Raw genomic sequence first — 18,903 nt, 5'->3', positions numbered from 1 at the left:
TTTCTTTACAACAACCCACCATCTCTCAGACATTGGAGCGGCGGCAGAAATACACTGCTAACCACCCACACGCGCAAGCCTTGAACGCCAACATCGCTAAACTGCTGGCCCAGGAGATGTTGGCGTTCCGGCTTGTTGAAACTCCCGCCTTCCTGGACCTGATGGCAACTGCGGCACCTCGCTATGCCGTCCCTAGCCGTCACTACTTCTCCCGGTGTGCCGTCCCCGCCTTGCACCAGCACGTGTCACTCAACATCAGGCGGGCCCTTAGTTCCGCGCTTTGCACAAAGGTCCACTTGACCACCGACGCGTGGACAAGTGCATGCGGACAGGGACGCTACATTTCACTGACGGCACACTGGGTGAATGTAGTTGAGGCTGGGACTGCTTCCCAAACTGGCCCGGTGTACCTCGTCTCCCCGCCTAACATTCCTGGCAGGGACACGAGAAGAACACCCCCCTCCTCCTCTACCGCCTCCTCCTCCGCCACCGCCTCCTCCTCCGCCACCGCCTCCTCCTCCGCTGTTAGATTGACCCCAGCTACGAGTTGGAAACGTTGCAGCACTGGCGTTGGTAGACGTCAGCAGGCTGTGCTGAAGCTGATCAGCTTGGGGGACAGACAGCACACTGCCTCCGAGGTGAGGGATGCCCTCCTCGATGAGACGGCAATATGGTTTGAGCCGCTGCACCTGGGCCCAGGCATGGTCGTTTGTGATAACGGCCGGAACCTGGTAGCAGCTCTGGAGCTTGCCGGACTCCAACATGTTCCATGCCTGGCCCACGTCTTCAACCTAGTGGTGCAACGTTTCCTAAAGAGCTACCCCAATGTTCCAGAGCTACTGGTGAAAGTGCGGCGCATGTGCGCCCACTTTCGCAAGTCGACAGTAGCCGCTGCTAGCTTAAAATCTCTCCAGCAACGCCTGCATGTGCCACAACACCGGCTTTTGTGCGACGTCCCCACACGCTGGAACTCAACGTTTCAGATGTTGAATAGAGTGGTTGAGCAGCAGAGACCTTTGATGGAATACCAGCTACAAAACCCTAGGGTGCCACAAAGTCAGCTGCCTCAGTTTCACATCCATGAGTGGCCATGGATGAGAGACCTTTGTGACATCCTACGGGTCTTTGAGGAGTCCACAAGGAGGGTGAGCTCTGAGGATGCGATGGTGAGCCTTACAATCCCGCTCTTGTGTGTTCTGAGAGAATCCCTGATTGACATCAGGGATAACTCAGATCACACAGAGGAGTTAGGGATAGCATCCGATCCGTCACAGCTGGAGAGTAGGTCCACACATCTGTCCGCTTCACTGCGTTTAATGGAGGAGGAGGAGGAGGAGGAGGAGGAAGAAGAGTTGTCCGATGATGTGATGGTGATACAGGAGGCTTCCGGGCAACTTCGAATCATCCCATTGTTGCAGCGCGGATGGGTAGACATGGAGGATGAGGAGGAAATGGAGATTGAACTTTCCGGTGGGGCCAGAGGAGTCATGCCAACTAACACTGTGGCAGACATGGCTGAGTTCATGTTGGGGTGCTTTACAACCGACAAGCGTATTGTCAAAATCATGGAGGACAACCAGTACTGGATCTTTGCTATCCTTGACCCCCGGTATAAAAACAACATCTCGTCTTTTATTCCGGTAGAGGGGAGGGCCAATCGCATCAATGCTTGCCACAGGCAATTGGTGCAGAATATGATGGAGATGTTTCCAGCATGTGACGTTGGCGGCAGGGAGGGCAGTTCCTCCAGTAGGCAACCAAGTTCTCACCGGTCCACACAAACGAGGGGCACACTGTCTAAGGTCTGGGACACCTTGATGGCACCCCCTCGCCAAAGTGCCGCCACGGAGGGTCCTAGTGTCACCAGGCGTGAGAAGTATAGGCGCATGTTGCGGGAATACCTTTCTGACCACAGCCCTGTCCTCTCCGACCCCTCTGCGCCCTACACGTATTGGGTGTCGAAGTTGGACCTGTGGCTTGAACTTGCCCTATATGCCTTGGAGGTGCTGTCCTGTCCTGCCGCCAGCGTCCTATCTGAGAGGGTGTTCAGTGCAGCCGGTGGCATCATCACTGACAAGCGCACCCGTCTGTCAGCTGAGAGTGCCGACCGGCTCACTTTGATAAAAATGAACCACCACTGGGTAGAGCCGTCATTTTTGTGCCCACCTGTGTAAAGCACCCCAACATGAAACTCCATGTCTGTACTCAACCTCTCCAATTCCTCCGCATCCTCATACTCATCCACCATAAGCGTTGCACAATTCTGCTAATACTAGGCTCCCTCCACCCTGATTTCCCCCAACTCTGCTGGTTAGAGGCTCCCTCCACCCTGATTTCCACCAACTCTGCTGGTTAGAGGCTCCCTCCACCATGAATTTGCCCAAACTGGGCTGTTTAGAGGCTCCCTCCACCATGAATTGGTCCAAACTGGGCTGGTTAGAGGCTCCCTCCACCATTAATTGGTCCAAACTGGGCTGGTTAGAGGCTCCCTCCACCATTAATTGGTCCAAACTGGGCTGGTTAGAGGCTCCCTCCACCATTAATTGGTCCAAACTGGGCTGGTTAGAGGCTCCCTCCACCATGAATTTCCCAAAACTTGGCTGTTTAGAGGCTCCCTCCACCATTAATTGGTCCAAACTGGGCTGGTTAGAGGCTCCCTCCACCATGAATTTGCCCAAACTGGGCTGTTTAGAGGCTCCCTCCACCATGAATTTGCCCAAACTGGGCTGTTTAGAGGCTCCCTCCACCATGAATTTGCCCAAACTGGGCTGTTTAGAGGCTCCCTCCACCATGAATTGGTCCAAACTGGGCTGGTTAGAGGCTCCCTCCACCATGAATTTCCCAAAACTTGGCTGTTTAGAGGCTCCCTCCACCATTAATTGGTCCAAACTGGGCTGGTTAGAGGCTCCCTCCACCATGAATTTGCCCAAACTGGGGTGGTTAGAGGCTCCCTCCACCATTAATTGGTCCAAACTGGGCTGGTTAGAGGCTCCCTCCACCATTAATTGGTCCAAACTGGGCTGGTTAGAGGCTCCCTCCACCATGAATTTCCCAAAACTTGGCTGTTTAGAGGCTCCCTCCACCATTAATTGGTCCAAACTGGGCTGGTTAGAGGCTCCCTCCACCATGAATTTGCCCAAACTGGGCTGGTTAGAGGCTCCCTCCACCATGAATTTCCCAAAACTTGGCTGTTTAGAGGCTCCCTCCACCATTAATTGGTCCAAACTGGGCTGGTTAGAGGCTCCCTCCACCATGAATTTGCCCAAACTGGGCTGGTTAGAGGCTCCCTCCACCATGAATTTCCCAAAACTTGGCTGTTTAGAGGCTCCCTCCACCATTAATTGGTCCAAACTGGGCTGGTTAGAGGCTCCCTCCACAATTAATTGGTCCAAACTGGGCTAATTAGAGGCTCCCTCCACCATGAATTGGTCCAAACTGGGTTTTTTAGAGGCTCCCTCCACCATGAATTTGCCCAAACTGGGCTGTTTAGAGGCTCCCTCCACCATGAATTGGTCCAAACTGGGCTGGTTAGAGGCTCCCTCCACCATGAATTTCCCAAAACTTGGCTGTTTAGAGGCTCCCTCCACCATTAATTGGTCCAAACTGGGCTGGTTAGAGGCTCCCTCCACCATTAATTGGTCCAAACTGGGCTGGTTAGAGGCTCCCTCCACCATGAATTTGCCCAAACTGGGCTGGTTAGAGGCTCCCTCCACCATGAATTTCCCAAAACTTGGCTGTTTAGAGGCTCCCTCCACCATTAATTGGTCCAAACTGGGCTGGTTAGAGGCTCCCTCCACCATGAATTTCCCAAAACTTGGCTGTTTAGAGGCTCCCTCCACCATTAATTGGTCCAAACTGGGCTGGTTAGAGGCTCCCTCCACCATGAATTTGCCCAAACTGGGGTGGTTAGAGGCTCCCTCCACCATTAATTGGTTCAAACTGGGCTGGTTAGAGGCTCCCTCCACAATTAATTGGTCCAAACTGGGCTAATTAGAGGCTCCCTCCACCATGAATTGGTCCAAACTGGGTTTTTTAGAGGCTCCCTCCACCATGAATTTGCCCAAACTGGGCTGTTTAGAGGCTCCCTCCACCATGAATTGGTCCAAACTGGGCTGGTTAGAGGCTCCCTCCACCATGAATTTCCCAAAACTTGGCTGTTTAGAGGCTCCCTCCACCATTAATTGGTCCAAACTGGGCTGGTTAGAGGCTCCCTCCACCATTAATTGGTCCAAACTGGGCTGGTTAGAGGCTCCCTCCACCATTAATTGGTCCAAACTGGGCTGGTTAGAGGCTCCCTCCACCATGAATTTCCCAAAACTTGGCTGTTTAGAGGCTCCCTCCACCATTAATTGGTCCAAACTGGGCTGGTTAGAGGCTCCCTCCACCATGAATTTGCCCAAACTGGGCTGTTTAGAGGCTCCCTCCACCATGAATTTGCCCAAACTGGGCTGTTTAGAGGCTCCCTCCACCATGAATTGGTCCAAACTGGGCTGGTTAGAGGCTCCCTCCACCATGAATTTCCCAAAACTTGGCTGTTTAGAGGCTCCCTCCACCATTAATTGGTCCAAACTGGGCTGGTTAGAGGCTCCCTCCACCATGAATTTGCCCAAACTGGGGTGGTTAGAGGCTCCCTCCACCATTAATTGGTCCAAACTGGGCTGGTTAGAGGCTCCCTCCACCATTAATTGGTCCAAACTGGGCTGGTTAGAGGCTCCCTCCACCATGAATTTCCCAAAACTTGGCTGTTTAGAGGCTCCCTCCACCATTAATTGGTCCAAACTGGGCTGGTTAGAGGCTCCCTCCACCATGAATTTGCCCAAACTGGGCTGGTTAGAGGCTCCCTCCACCATGAATTTCCCAAAACTTGGCTGTTTAGAGGCTCCCTCCACCATTAATTGGTCCAAACTGGGCTGGTTAGAGGCTCCCTCCACCATGAATTTGCCCAAACTGGGCTGGTTAGAGGCTCCCTCCACCATGAATTTCCCAAAACTTGGCTGTTTAGAGGCTCCCTCCACCATTAATTGGTCCAAACTGGGCTGGTTAGAGGCTCCCTCCACCATGAATTTGCCCAAACTGGGGTGGTTAGAGGCTCCCTCCACCATTAATTGGTCCAAACTGGGCTGGTTAGAGGCTCCCTCCACAATTAATTGGTCCAAACTGGGCTAATTAGAGGCTCCCTCCACCATGAATTGGTCCAAACTGGGTTTTTTAGAGGCTCCCTCCACCATGAATTTGCCCAAACTGGGCTGTTTAGAGGCTCCCTCCACCATTAATTGGTCCAAACTGGGCTGGTTAGAGGCTCCCTCCACCATGAATTTCCCAAAACTTGGCTGTTTAGAGGCTCCCTCCACCATTAATTGGTCCAAACTGGGCTGGTTAGAGGCTCCCTCCACCATGAATTTGCCCAAACTGGGCTGTTTAGAGGCTCCCTCCACCATGAATTTGCCCAAACTGGGCTGTTTAGAGGCTCCCTCCACCATGAATTGGTCCAAACTGGGCTGGTTAGAGGCTCCCTCCACCATGAATTTCCCAAAACTTGGCTGTTTAGAGGCTCCCTCCACCATTAATTGGTCCAAACTGGGCTGGTTAGAGGCTCCCTCCACCATGAATTTGCCCAAACTGGGCTGTTTAGAGGCTCCCTCCACCATGAATTTGCCCAAACTGGGCTGTTTAGAGGCTCCCTCCACCATGAATTGGTCCAAACTGGGCTGGTTAGAGGCTCCCTCCACCATGAATTTCCCAAAACTTGGCTGTTTAGAGGCTCCCTCCACCATTAATTGGTCCAAACTGGGCTGGTTAGAGGCTCCCTCCACCATGAATTTGCCCAAACTGGGGTGGTTAGAGGCTCCCTCCACCATTAATTGGTCCAAACTGGGCTAATTAGAGGCTCCCTCCACCATGAATTGGTCCAAACTGGGTTTTTTAGAGGCTCCCTCCACCATGAATTTGCCCAAACTGGGCTGTTTAGAGGCTCCCTCCACCATGAATTTGCCCAAACTGGGCTGTTTAGAGGCTCCCTCCACCATGAATTGGTCCAAACTGGGCTGGTTAGAGGCTCCCTCCACCATGAATTTCCCAAAACTTGGCTGTTTAGAGGCTCCCTCCACCATTAATTGGTCCAAACTGGGCTGGTTAGAGGCTCCCTCCACCATGAATTTGCCCAAACTGGGGTGGTTAGAGGCTCCCTCCACCATTAATTGGTCCAAACTGGGTTAATTAGAGGCTCCCTCCACCATGAATTGGTCCAAACTGGGTTTTTTAGAGGCTCCCTCCACCATGAATTTGCCCAAACTGGGCTGTTTAGAGGCTCCCTCCACCATGAATTGGTCCAAACTGGGCTGGTTAGAGGCTCCCTCCACCATGAATTGGTCCAAACTGGGCTGGTTAGAGGCTCCCTCCACCATGAATTTCCCAAAACTTGGCTGTTTAGAGGCTCCCTCCACCATTAATTGGTCCAAACTGGGCTGGTTAGAGGCTCCCTCCACCATTAATTGGTCCAAACTGGGCTGGTTAGAGGCTCCCTCCACCATGAATTTGCCCAAACTGGGCTGGTTAGAGGCTCCCTCCACCATGAATTTCCCAAAACTTGGCTGTTTAGAGGCTCCCTCCACCATTAATTGGTCCAAACTGGGCTGGTTAGAGGCTCCCTCCACCATGAATTTGCCCAAACTGGGGTGGTTAGAGGCTCCCTCCACCATTAATTGGTCCAAACTGGGCTGGTTAGAGGCTCCCTCCACAATTAATTGGTCCAAACTGGGCTAATTAGAGGCTCCCTCCACCATGAATTGGTCCAAACTGGGTTTTTTAGAGGCTCCCTCCACCATGAATTTGCCCAAACTGGGCTGTTTAGAGGCTCCCTCCACCATGAATTGGTCCAAACTGGGCTGGTTAGAGGCTCCCTCCACCATGAATTTCCCAAAACTTGGCTGTTTAGAGGCTCCCTCCACCATTAATTGGTCCAAACTGGGCTGGTTAGAGGCTCCCTCCACCATTAATTGGTCCAAACTGGGCTGGTTAGAGGCTCCCTCCACCATTAATTGGTCCAAACTGGGCTGGTTAGAGGCTCCCTCCACCATGAATTTCCCAAAACTTGGCTGTTTAGAGGCTCCCTCCACCATTAATTGGTCCAAACTGGGCTGGTTAGAGGCTCCCTCCACCATGAATTTGCCCAAACTGGGCTGTTTAGAGGCTCCCTCCACCATGAATTTGCCCAAACTGGGCTGTTTAGAGGCTCCCTCCACCATGAATTGGTCCAAACTGGGCTGGTTAGAGGCTCCCTCCACCATGAATTTCCCAAAACTTGGCTGTTTAGAGGCTCCCTCCACCATTAATTGGTCCAAACTGGGCTGGTTAGAGGCTCCCTCCACCATGAATTTGCCCAAACTGGGGTGGTTAGAGGCTCCCTCCACCATTAATTGGTCCAAACTGGGCTGGTTAGAGGCTCCCTCCACCATTAATTTGCCCAAACTGGGCTGGTTAGAGGCTCCCTCCACCATGAATTTCCCAAAACTTGGCTGTTTAGAGGCTCCCTCCACCATTAATTGGTCCAAACTGGGCTGGTTAGAGGCTCCCTCCACCATGAATTTGCCCAAACTGGGCTGGTTAGAGGCTCCCTCCACCATGAATTTCCCAAAACTTGGCTGTTTAGAGGCTCCCTCCACCATTAATTGGTCCAAACTGGGCTGGTTAGAGGCTCCCTCCACCATGAATTTGCCCAAACTGGGGTGGTTAGAGGCTCCCTCCACCATTAATTGGTCCAAACTGGGCTGGTTAGAGGCTCCCTCCACAATTAATTGGTCCAAACTGGGCTAATTAGAGGCTCCCTCCACCATGAATTGGTCCAAACTGGGTTTTTTAGAGGCTCCCTCCACCATGAATTTGCCCAAACTGGGCTGTTTAGAGGCTCCCTCCACCATGAATTGGTCCAAACTGGGCTGGTTAGAGGCTCCCTCCACCATGAATTTCCCAAAACTTGGCTGTTTAGAGGCTCCCTCCACCATTAATTGGTCCAAACTGGGCTGGTTAGAGGCTCCCTCCACCATTAATTGGTCCAAACTGGGCTGGTTAGAGGCTCCCTCCACCATTAATTGGTCCAAACTGGGCTGGTTAGAGGCTCCCTCCACCATGAATTTCCCAAAACTTGGCTGTTTAGAGGCTCCCTCCACCATTAATTGGTCCAAACTGGGCTGGTTAGAGGCTCCCTCCACCATGAATTTGCCCAAACTGGGCTGTTTAGAGGCTCCCTCCACCATGAATTTGCCCAAACTGGGCTGTTTAGAGGCTCCCTCCACCATGAATTGGTCCAAACTGGGCTGGTTAGAGGCTCCCTCCACCATGAATTTCCCAAAACTTGGCTGTTTAGAGGCTCCCTCCACCATTAATTGGTCCAAACTGGGCTGGTTAGAGGCTCCCTCCACCATGAATTTGCCCAAACTGGGCTGTTTAGAGGCTCCCTCCACCATGAATTTGCCCAAACTGGGCTGTTTAGAGGCTCCCTCCACCATGAATTGGTCCAAACTGGGCTGGTTAGAGGCTCCCTCCACCATGAATTTCCCAAAACTTGGCTGTTTAGAGGCTCCCTCCACCATTAATTGGTCCAAACTGGGCTGGTTAGAGGCTCCCTCCACCATGAATTTGCCCAAACTGGGGTGGTTAGAGGCTCCCTCCACCATTAATTGGTCCAAACTGGGCTGGTTAGAGGCTCCCTCCACCATTAATTGGTCCAAACTGGGCTGGTTAGAGGCTCCCTCCACCATGAATTGGTCCAAACTGGGGTTTTTAGAGGCTCCCTCCACCATGAATTGGTCCAAACTGGGGTTTTTAGAGTCTCCCTCCACCATGAATTGGTCCAAACTGGTGTTTTTAGAGTCTCCCTCCACCATGAATTGGTCCAAACTGGGGTTTTTAGAGGCTCCCTCCACCATGAATTTGCCCAAACTCTGCTGGTTAGAGGCTCAATCCACCCTGATTTTCAAAACAAATGTTGGTGCCAACCTCAACTTACTACAAGGGCCAAATTCACTGCTGGTGACAAGCTCTCCTCACTGCAAGTGCCAAATACACATGTTTCAAGGTGTTTTCCTACTGTCAGAGAGGTGGTATTGAGTGTGTACAGTGTGTAGTTGTTAGGCTGTGATGTTGGGGTAATAGAGGGTCTTTGGTGTGTTAGATGCCCCCAGACATGCTTCCCCTGCTGTCCCAGTGTCATTCCAGAGGTGTTGGCATCATTTCCTGGGGTGTCATAGTGGACTTGGTGACCCTCCAGACACGGATTTGGGTTTCCCCCTTAACGAGTATCTGTTCCCCATAGACTATAATGGGGTTCGAAACCCGTTCGAACACACGAACATTGAGCGGCTGTTCGAATCGAATTTCGAACCTCGAACATTTTAGTGTTCGCTCATCTCTAGTAGTTATATTCTTGTACATAGCAGTAGTATTATAGTAGCTATATTCTTGTATATAGCAGCAGTATTATACTAGTTATATTCTTGTACATAGGAATAGTATTATAGCAGTTATATTCTTGTACATAGGAGTAGTATTATAGTAGTTATATTCTTGTACATAGGAGTAGTATTTTAGTAGTTATATTCTTGTACATAGGAGGTAGTATTATAGCAGTTATATTCTTGTACATAGGAGGTAGTATTATAGTAGTTATATTCTTGTACATAGTAGCAGTATTATAGTAGTTATATTCTTGTGCATAGTAGCAGTATTATAGTAGTTATATTCTTGTACATAGGGGGTAGTATTATAGTAGTTATATTCTTGTACATAGGAGGTAGTATTATAGTAGTTATATTCTTGTACATAAGAGTAGTATTATAGCAGTTATATTCTTGTACATAGGAGTAGTATTATAGTAGTTATATTCTTGTACATAGGAGTAGTATTATAGTAGTTATATTCTTGTACATAGGAGTAGTATTTTAGTAGTTATATTCTTGTACATAGGAGGTAGTATTATAGCAGTTATATTCTTGTACATAGGAGTAGTATTATAGTAGTTATATTCTTGTACATAGGAGGTAGTATTATAGCAGTTATATTCTTGTACATAGGAGTAGTATTATAGTAGTTATATTCTTGTACATAGGAGTAGTATTATAGTAGTTATATTCTTGTACATAGGAGGTAGTATTATAGCAGTTATATTCTTGTACATAGGAGTTGTATTATAGTAGTTATATTCTTGTACATAGGAGGTAGTATTATAGTAGTTATATTCTTGTACATAGGAGGTAGTATTATAGTAGTTATATTCTTGTACATAGGAGTTGTATTATAGTAGTTATATTCTTGTACATAGGAGGTAGTATTATAGTAGTTATATTCTTGTACATAGGAGGTAGTATTATAGCAGTTATATTCTTGTACATAGGAGAAGTATCCTAGTAGTTATATTCGTGTACATAGGAGCAGTATTATAGTAGTTATATTCTTGTACATAGGAGTTGTATTATAGTAGTTATATTCTTGTACATAGGAGTAGTATTATAGTAGTTATATTCTTGTACATAGGGGACAGTATTATAGTAGTTATATTGTACATAGGAATATTATTATAGTAGTTATATTCTTGTACATAGGAACAGTATTATAGTAGTTATTTTCTTGTACATAGGAGTAGTATTATAGTAGTTATATTGTCGTACATAGGAGCAGTATCATAGTAGTTATATTGTACATAGGAATAGTATTATAGTAGTTATATTCTTGTACATAGGAGCAGTATTATAGTAGTTATATTCTTGTACATAGGAGTAGTATTATAGTAGTTATATTCTTGTACATAGGAGCAGTATTATAGTAGTTATATTTTATACATAGGAGCAGTATTATAGTAGTTATATTCTTGTACATAGGAGCAGTATTATAGTAGTTATATTCTTGTACATAGGAGTAGTATTATAGCAGTTATATTCTTGTACATAGGAGTAGTATTATAGTAGTTATATTCTTGTACATAGGGAGCAGTATTATAGTAGTTATATTCTTGTACATAGGAGTAGTATTTTATTATTTATATTCTTGTACATAGGAGCAGTATTATATTAGTTATATTCTTGTACATAGGAGCAGTATTATAGTAGTTATATTCTTATACATAGGAGCAGTATTATAGTAGTTATATTCTTGTATATAGGAGCAGTATTATAGTAGTTATATTCTTATACATAGGAGCAGTATTATAGTAGTTATATTCTTGTACATAGGAGCAGTACTATAGTAGTTATATTCTTGTACATAGGAGCAGTATTATAGCAGTTATATTCTTGTACATAGGAGTAGTATTATAGTAGTTATATTCTTGTACATAGGAGCAGTACTATAGTAGTTATATTCTTGTACATAGGGGGCAGTATTATAGTAGTTATATTCTTGTACATAGGAGCAGTACTATAGTAGTTATATTCTTGTACATAGGAGCAGTATTATAGCAGTTATATTCTTGTATATAGGAGTAGTATTATAGTAGTTATATTCTTGTACATAGGAGCAGTATTATAGCAGTTATATTCTTGTACATAGGAGTAGTATTATAGTAGTTTATAGTAGTTATATTCTTGTACATAGGAGCAGTACTATAGTAGTTATATTCTTGTACATAGGGGGCAGTATTATAGTAGTTATATTCTTGTACATAGGAACAGTACTATAGTAGTTATATTCTTGTACATAGTAGCAGTATTATAGTAGTTATATTCTTGTACATAGGAGGTAGTATTATAGTAGTTATATTCTTGTACATAGGAGCAGTATTATAGTAGTTATATTCTTGTATATAGGGGTAGTATTATAGTAGTTATATTCTTGTACATAGGGGGTAGTATTATAGTAGTTATATTCTTGTACATAGGAGGTAGTATTATAGTAGCTATATTCTTGTACATAGGAGTAGTATTATAGTAGTTATATTCTTGTACATAGGAGCAGTACTATAGTAGTTATATTCTTGTACATAGGAGTAGTATTATAGTAGTTATATTCTTGTACATAAGAGCAGTATTATAGTGGTTATTTTCTTGTTGATAGGCGACACTATTACAGAGTTTATGTTCTTGTACATGGATACAATATTTTGTACATAGATCTTTTGTTATACCATACATGATTTAGTTTATAGCACATTTTTTTCAGGTATATTGTAAAACACTATATTTTTCTATGTTTACCCTTTGACCACAGAGGAAGATAATTTTTAGAACTTGCACCTTCTACATTGTATTATGTTTTGCAATATATTTTTCTACCTTGATAGGATTGCTCTAAACACTACAGTAGACTGGAGACCAGGAGACAAAATAGTTCTAAGTTCATCAACTTATGAGGCTCATCAAGCTGAACTTCTTCATCTAAGAGATCTTTATGGAACTATTGTTCGGATCTGGGGCAATCTACAATTCTGGCATTCTGGTAAGACATAAATTAGATGAGATATTGATTTGTTTTTGCTATGTTTTATGGTCTCCATCAATGCTGTGTCCACTAAAGAGAATAAAACAGGGCCAAGATTAGAAACACCACTGGAAACCTTCGGTCTTGGCTAAGAGTGGAAAATCGCTAGGGACCTATGGATAAGGTTAAGAAAAGAAACATCACTAGGGAATTGGGGATAAGACAACAACAGGAACATCACTGGGGACTCATTGCTAAAACCAATAGCATGAACATTCTTGGAGATGCCAGGACAAGACCAAGAACCAGAACATCCCTGAGAATATATGGACATGACTGAGAATGAGACTGAGAAAAAAAATCAATGGAGAAACATAGGCAGGGTCATAAACAGGAACACCACTGAGAACACATGGACAAGACCAACAAAGGAACTATCACAGGATTCTCCTGGAAAGTTCAAAGAACATAAACATCACTAAAAACATTTAGACATGATTAAGAGCAGAAACATCAGTGGGGCACTTGGACTGGGCCAAAAACAGGAACACCTTGACAGGATCTAGTGCAGGAACATCATTGGGATACTTGGACAGGGCGAAGATGAGGAACACATCTGGTGGCACCAGAGCAGGACCAAGAATAAGAACATTAATGGGGACACCTAGACAGGGCCAAAAAGAAGAACATTAATGGGGACATCTAGACAGGGCTGAGAACAGCAACTTCATTGTGGACACATGGACAAGATCAATAACAGATAACCTGAGACAACTGCTTAGAGACATAGGTAAAGCAGAAATATTGAAGATACCTAACATCAGAAAACTTCTACAGAAGACAGACATCAAGTAACATTATTTCTCAGAGTTGGACCTTTTCTTACATATGTCTACCTAAACCGTCAGATCTCATGGTGACTACCACAAGGTCCACAGCGTCAGTTCATTTATATTACTAATTAGAGATGAGCGAATGGCGTTTGATCGAAAAAGCCGTTCGAAGTATTCGATTACAATTGAATACCACGAGGCAAACACACTAAAAATTTGTATCCCCTCCCACCTTCACTGGCGCTTTGTTTGCACCAATAACTGCGCAGAGGAGGTGGGACAGATAATTACGACAACGGAGGCAGTGAAAAAATTGAAAAAACCCATTGACTGCCGAAATCAGGTGACCTCCAATTTATACGAATAGTAGATTTAATATCCGGGTCATATGAGACTGTGAACTATGTGACTGTGAGACAGGGATAGATCTACAGGCAGGGTTAGCTAGGGATTACCTTTATTTAGGGGGGAATGTTACTCACCCAGCTCTTTGGGGCTCCATCTCGTCAGGATCCCTGTCAGCTTGCGGTATGCGGGAGCTGACATTTTTCCATAGGAATGCATTGACCAGTGTTGATTGGCCGAATGCCATACAAAGTACAGCATTCGGCCAATCAAGGCTGGTTCTGCCGGAGGAGGCAGAGTCTAAGATCAGTCCACAGCCGTCTCCATTCTGGTCCAATCTCAGATGTAGCAGTGTTGAGCGCACAGCTCTGCTACACGGGAGATATAGCAGAGCTGGCCGTGCACTGAGCTCTGCTACACCTGAGATGTAGCAGAGCTGACTGTGCGCTGAGCTGCACTACATCCAGAGATGTAGCAGAGCTGAGTGTGTGCTGAGCTCTAGTACACCAAACATGTAGCAGAGCTGAGTGTGCGCTGAGCTCTCCTACATCTTCGGTGTAGTAGAGCTGTGTGCTCAACACTGCTTCATCTTTGATCGGACCAGAATGGAGACTGTTGTGGACCGATCTTAGACTCCGCCTCCTCCGGCAGAACCAGCGTTGATTGGCTGAATGCTGTACTCTGTATGGCATTTGGTCAATCAATGCTGGTCAATGCATTCCTATGGGAAAATAGAAGAGTTTGTAGACTTGGTCGTACAATAGTGGGCACCAAATTACAAACAGATACCTGCAATACCTTTCGTAAGGATGTCTCTATGTATGACTGTCTATTATAAGCCAGGAACCTTTGATGGCCCAATTTTTTCCCTTCATTTTCTATAAGACTGGAGAATGACTATGGCAGTTTAACTGAAGAGAAATGGAAGTTTTTTGTTGAGAATTTACCTGAAGTGTCACCGGCTAAGTGATAAATAATTTCCGAGGGTGCTTTGTGCACACAGTCTTGGCGGCTTCACCGGGCTGGAATAAATCTAGGAGCAGATATTCTAAGGATTAAACCTGGCCGTTTCAGCTGGATTAAAACTTGTAAAATCAATGCTCCTATTTCACTCTTGAGCGAGTCGCTCTGATAATACCGGATATTCGGGAATCTTTCTCCATCCTAATCATTTTCTGTTTGTTGTCTTAGAACTTTATAGGTGACGCCGTGTAGAGTACTAAATATCCGTGTACCAGAAGACGTCAGTGCTTAAAGGGATACTCCACCTCTAGGGGTATTTCATTGACTTTTCGTAGGTGCCATAGTTGAGCACATACTGTATCTATTATTGTCTGATTTATGTTAAGTTTTATTTTGGCAAAATACTGAATTTTTAAAAAATTTTTACAAATTTTTGAATTTTTTTTGTAACATTTTCGTGAGGTCCAACAACCGTGACTGGTGCGTTGGTCAGTAATGGGCTCAAGGGGTTGTCTTATGATAAGCCCATTATTGGATAACAGTAGCTCTCTTGTTCGGTGAACTCAAGCCATCCATGTATTACATGGTTGGCCATTTACCTGTATGGTCACAGTGTAATACTACAATTCCCCTGCAGTGGCCACTGTTGGGGAAATGACTGACTGCAGCAAAATATTGATCTCACAGGTAACTGGTAATTTATGCAATAGCTGTAGATGAAGACATATAAATTTATAGGGTCCCCATAGCAAAACTCAGAATGAGTGCCTGTTACTCAAAGCACCAAATTCCCTTCTTCTATCCACTCAGTCATAAAGCTAAATGCTAATATTCTGTCTGCATGCTGTCTCCTCTAGGAGATGCTCACTCCATATATTTACTTATCCACCGCTGGTGTAACTGTAGGGGTTGCACTTGTTGCCGCTGTGACCAGGCCCATAAGCCAGGGGGGCCCACAGGTCATCATCACTACACTAAGACTGATTAATATCTCTCTTCTGATTCCCTTCATGGCTGGCAGTCTGTGCATAAGTTATTCCCCCTGTCCCCTGTTTCACTGGAGTGAGGAGATTTATGATACGCAGCCTACCACTGTCAGAAAGCACTAAAAGAAATCATTTTAATGCAAAAAGTAGTAAATGGTCAGCATGTGTTCCCGGAGGGAATCTGTGGGGGAGGCGATCTTGAGATTTCAGAATCGATTTTAAAATCCGATTTCCGATCATTTTCCAGCCAATCCCGATCGTGAAATTTGCTCAATCGCCGATTGGGATCCGATCTTTCCCGATCCTGATCGCTCAACCCTAATTGTATATTATATATACAGTAGGGTTGAGCCGATCTTGAGATTTCAAAATCCGATTTCCGATCATTTTCCAGCCGATCCCGATCGTGAAATTTGCTCGATCGCCGATCGGGATCAGATCTTTCCTGATCCCAATTGCTCAACCCTAGCTGTGGCACAAAAGGGAGCACAAATACTGTGTGGGGACGGAATTGGAAACTTATGTGCGAAGGCAAGTTGTGGCAAGTCTTCATGGTGATCTGGCCCAGATAGAGAAGGAAAAGGGAATGTAAATGCTGCTAAAGTGGGCAGAAGGGACGTGGATGATGGTCGTGAGTTGAGCCCAAGCTGAGCTTTTGTACTATGGCCTGTGCACCTTTAGTTAAATCCCTGGCCCCTACTTTTGGCACTTGTGGGCAAACGCATCAACTGTGTGATGAGAAGGGCCCTGTAAGCCGATGGCTGGTCAGGTAATGGAGGGGGTGTACATCTCACCCAGGCTACTCAGGTGGGTGAGATGAGAGAACTCCACAAGGAGTGTTTGTTCTCAGCAGACAACTTTCGTCTGCTGAGCATTTTGGTAAATGCTCAATATTGAGCTGGATTTTTAGGAATGGCAGCTAGGTTGGTAGTGGGACCTGTCATTCCACCCCCCCTCCAGTCCACACTTTGGGGATGTTCCGGCAGCGACTCAGCTGCAGAGAGTCTGCTCATCAAGGAGGCTTAAGTAGTCAGCTCCAGCAGTAACACTTTGGCAGAGTTTGGCTGGAGAGCTGACAGAGAGGTCATATTTTTGGAGCTGTGTCCTGAATGATTCTACTGTCTTTTAGATTTCTGTTCTTCTAGGTTGTGGTAACCTATTCTATGTTTAGTTAGAGCCTAGCCGGGCAGGTATTTATTTTTGTATTGTTTCCTTTTGTTGCTGCACTACCTTTTTGAGTTAAAATAAACTCTACCTTTGTTTTGGACTAAAGAAACTGGACTTTAGTGTCTATGCCACCCCACCTAGCAACCCCAGACCCTGACAGCCCCATAGAAGCAAGGTTGAACAAATTCCAAATCTCGTGTCCAATTCAGGTATGTTTTCTACCTCATTCGGTCTGCTTGTATGGCAGTTCCATTACTCTCATCTCATACATTAGATCTCGGCTACTTTCCACTGATCTATAAATATTCCAATCCTGAGATAAAGATCGATGTCACATGACAAAGGACATCTCGTGCATCTCCTATAGCTGCTTTTAGTGTGGCTTTGTACAGATTTCCACTTTTAGTAATGACCTTGAGTTGAAATTTTTGAAGACGTGAACTTCCTTCTCATGTCTTGGTTCTGCACTGCTGCACCTCGATGGTCTGCCAGAGCACACTCCGGGGAGCACACCCATGGCTTCTTTCATAGTTCACTTAGAACATTACAATTTAAGGTCTGTTTAGGGATGCGGAAAATGTTACGAGCTGCACAGTACAAAAGTTGACACCAAACTTTCCCATAGCACTTACTTTATCATCCTTAAGATATTGGCAGCGACTCATAATAATGGAAATATCTTTACAAAAGATCATAGATGTCTACACATTTTGGTGGGAATCTTCTACAGATTATAGATACATCCATCCTTACAGTTCCTCTTGGCTGGACACGTCCAGATATGCGTTTCATGAGATGACTAGGTTTTCAAGACAATATTGTTTCGTGATATTGAGTCACAAAGTGATATGCTATATAGTATGTGTCTATGTAGCGCAACATCTCGCCTCAGGCAGCAGATTGCTAAGTTCCTGAGGGGGCAGCATTGACAGCATTTGTTGGGCGACCCTCGTGAGATTTGTCCAGTCGTTTCGTTTGGACCAAACACATCCAAAATGAAACTGCTATTACACAGCCCAGTCATATTAATGTGACCACCACCTACTTTTGACGTCAACGTAAAATAACCAATGGCAGAAGGCGCGTGTCATCAGCCATCTGGGTGCACTCATCATTGTGGAAGGCACGATGGATCAACACAAGTATGCATCTATCCTTGCGGACCATGTTCACCCCTACATGCGAATTGTTTTTCCTCAGGATGATGGCATCTACCAGCAGGACAATGCGACGTGTCATAAAGCTCGCAGTGTACATGCGTGGTTCGAGGAGCACCGGGATGAGTTTACTGTACTCCCTTGGCCAACAAATTCGCTGGACATGAACCCAATTGAGAATCTGTGGGACCACCTCGATTAGGTTGTTCGCGCCATGGATGCTCAACCACATAACCAACACAGCTGGCCACGGCACTGGAGTCGGCATGGCTCAACATCCCGGTGACCATCATCACAACATCCCCTCTCTTCCTGCATGTCTCGCAGCGGTCCGCTCTGCCAAAGGTGGTTATTCTGGATTTTGACAGGTGGTGACATTAATGTGACTGCACTGTGTATTTTACTCTGGGGTCTCTGAATCCAAATCACTGGCCTCAGAAGTCACCAATAAGTCATTGTGTCTTGCCCAGGATAGTTTGATACATGGCTATGGCAGCAAACTAAATCTTCAACCCAATTGATGAAAAGTCTTGCAACAATTCTAGAAACATCTCCTTTAAATAGGACCCGTCCCAAGCATCAGTGGTTGGAAATAGGGAAATATTTTTATAAAATTCGAGCAATTGCCTTACTCATATAATCTGGATGTGAATGCACCCGTTGTGCTGGCACCAGGGCCACCTAATTTTACAACATTTGTAATGTTTAGACTGTAACGTGTATTGGCTGTATTAGTAGTCTATGTGGATGTTATAGAGGGTTATATGCTATATTACATACATAATAAATATTTGGGTTTTTATAACTGTAGAATTTTATATTTTAGGTAAAATTCACTTATTTGGAGATACCAAGAGAATCCCACTGACGGCAGAGGTTGGTTTGTTGTCTCGCAATGTCCAGATTCTCAGTGACACACCCTGCTCCGGTAGAATTATGGTCGGCCAATATACAAATGATCTTGGGGAAGAATATTTAGGTATGTGAAGAACCTCAGTAAAATCTAACCAGATAATTCTAACATATGTGTATGATCATTTTATTGAG

General features: G+C 45.4%; 1 protein-coding gene across 1 annotated transcript in view; it reads left to right on the top strand.

Annotated features, from left to right (window-relative positions):
• PKHD1 (PKHD1 ciliary IPT domain containing fibrocystin/polyductin) overlaps nt 1-18,903 on the top strand; it is a 395,316-nt gene that overhangs the window by 266,400 nt on the left and 110,013 nt on the right. The window contains exons 54-55 of the mRNA XM_075266923.1: nt 12,269-12,423; nt 18,683-18,835. Of these exons, the coding sequence (XP_075123024.1) occupies nt 12,269-12,423; nt 18,683-18,835 (308 nt within the window). The remainder of the gene's footprint in view (nt 1-12,268; nt 12,424-18,682; nt 18,836-18,903) is intronic.

This window comes from Leptodactylus fuscus, chromosome 3, assembly GCF_031893055.1.
Source record: "Leptodactylus fuscus isolate aLepFus1 chromosome 3, aLepFus1.hap2, whole genome shotgun sequence".
NCBI classification, from domain to species: Eukaryota; Metazoa; Chordata; class Amphibia; order Anura; family Leptodactylidae; genus Leptodactylus; species Leptodactylus fuscus.
This window is presented reverse-complemented; position numbering and strand designations above follow the sequence as displayed.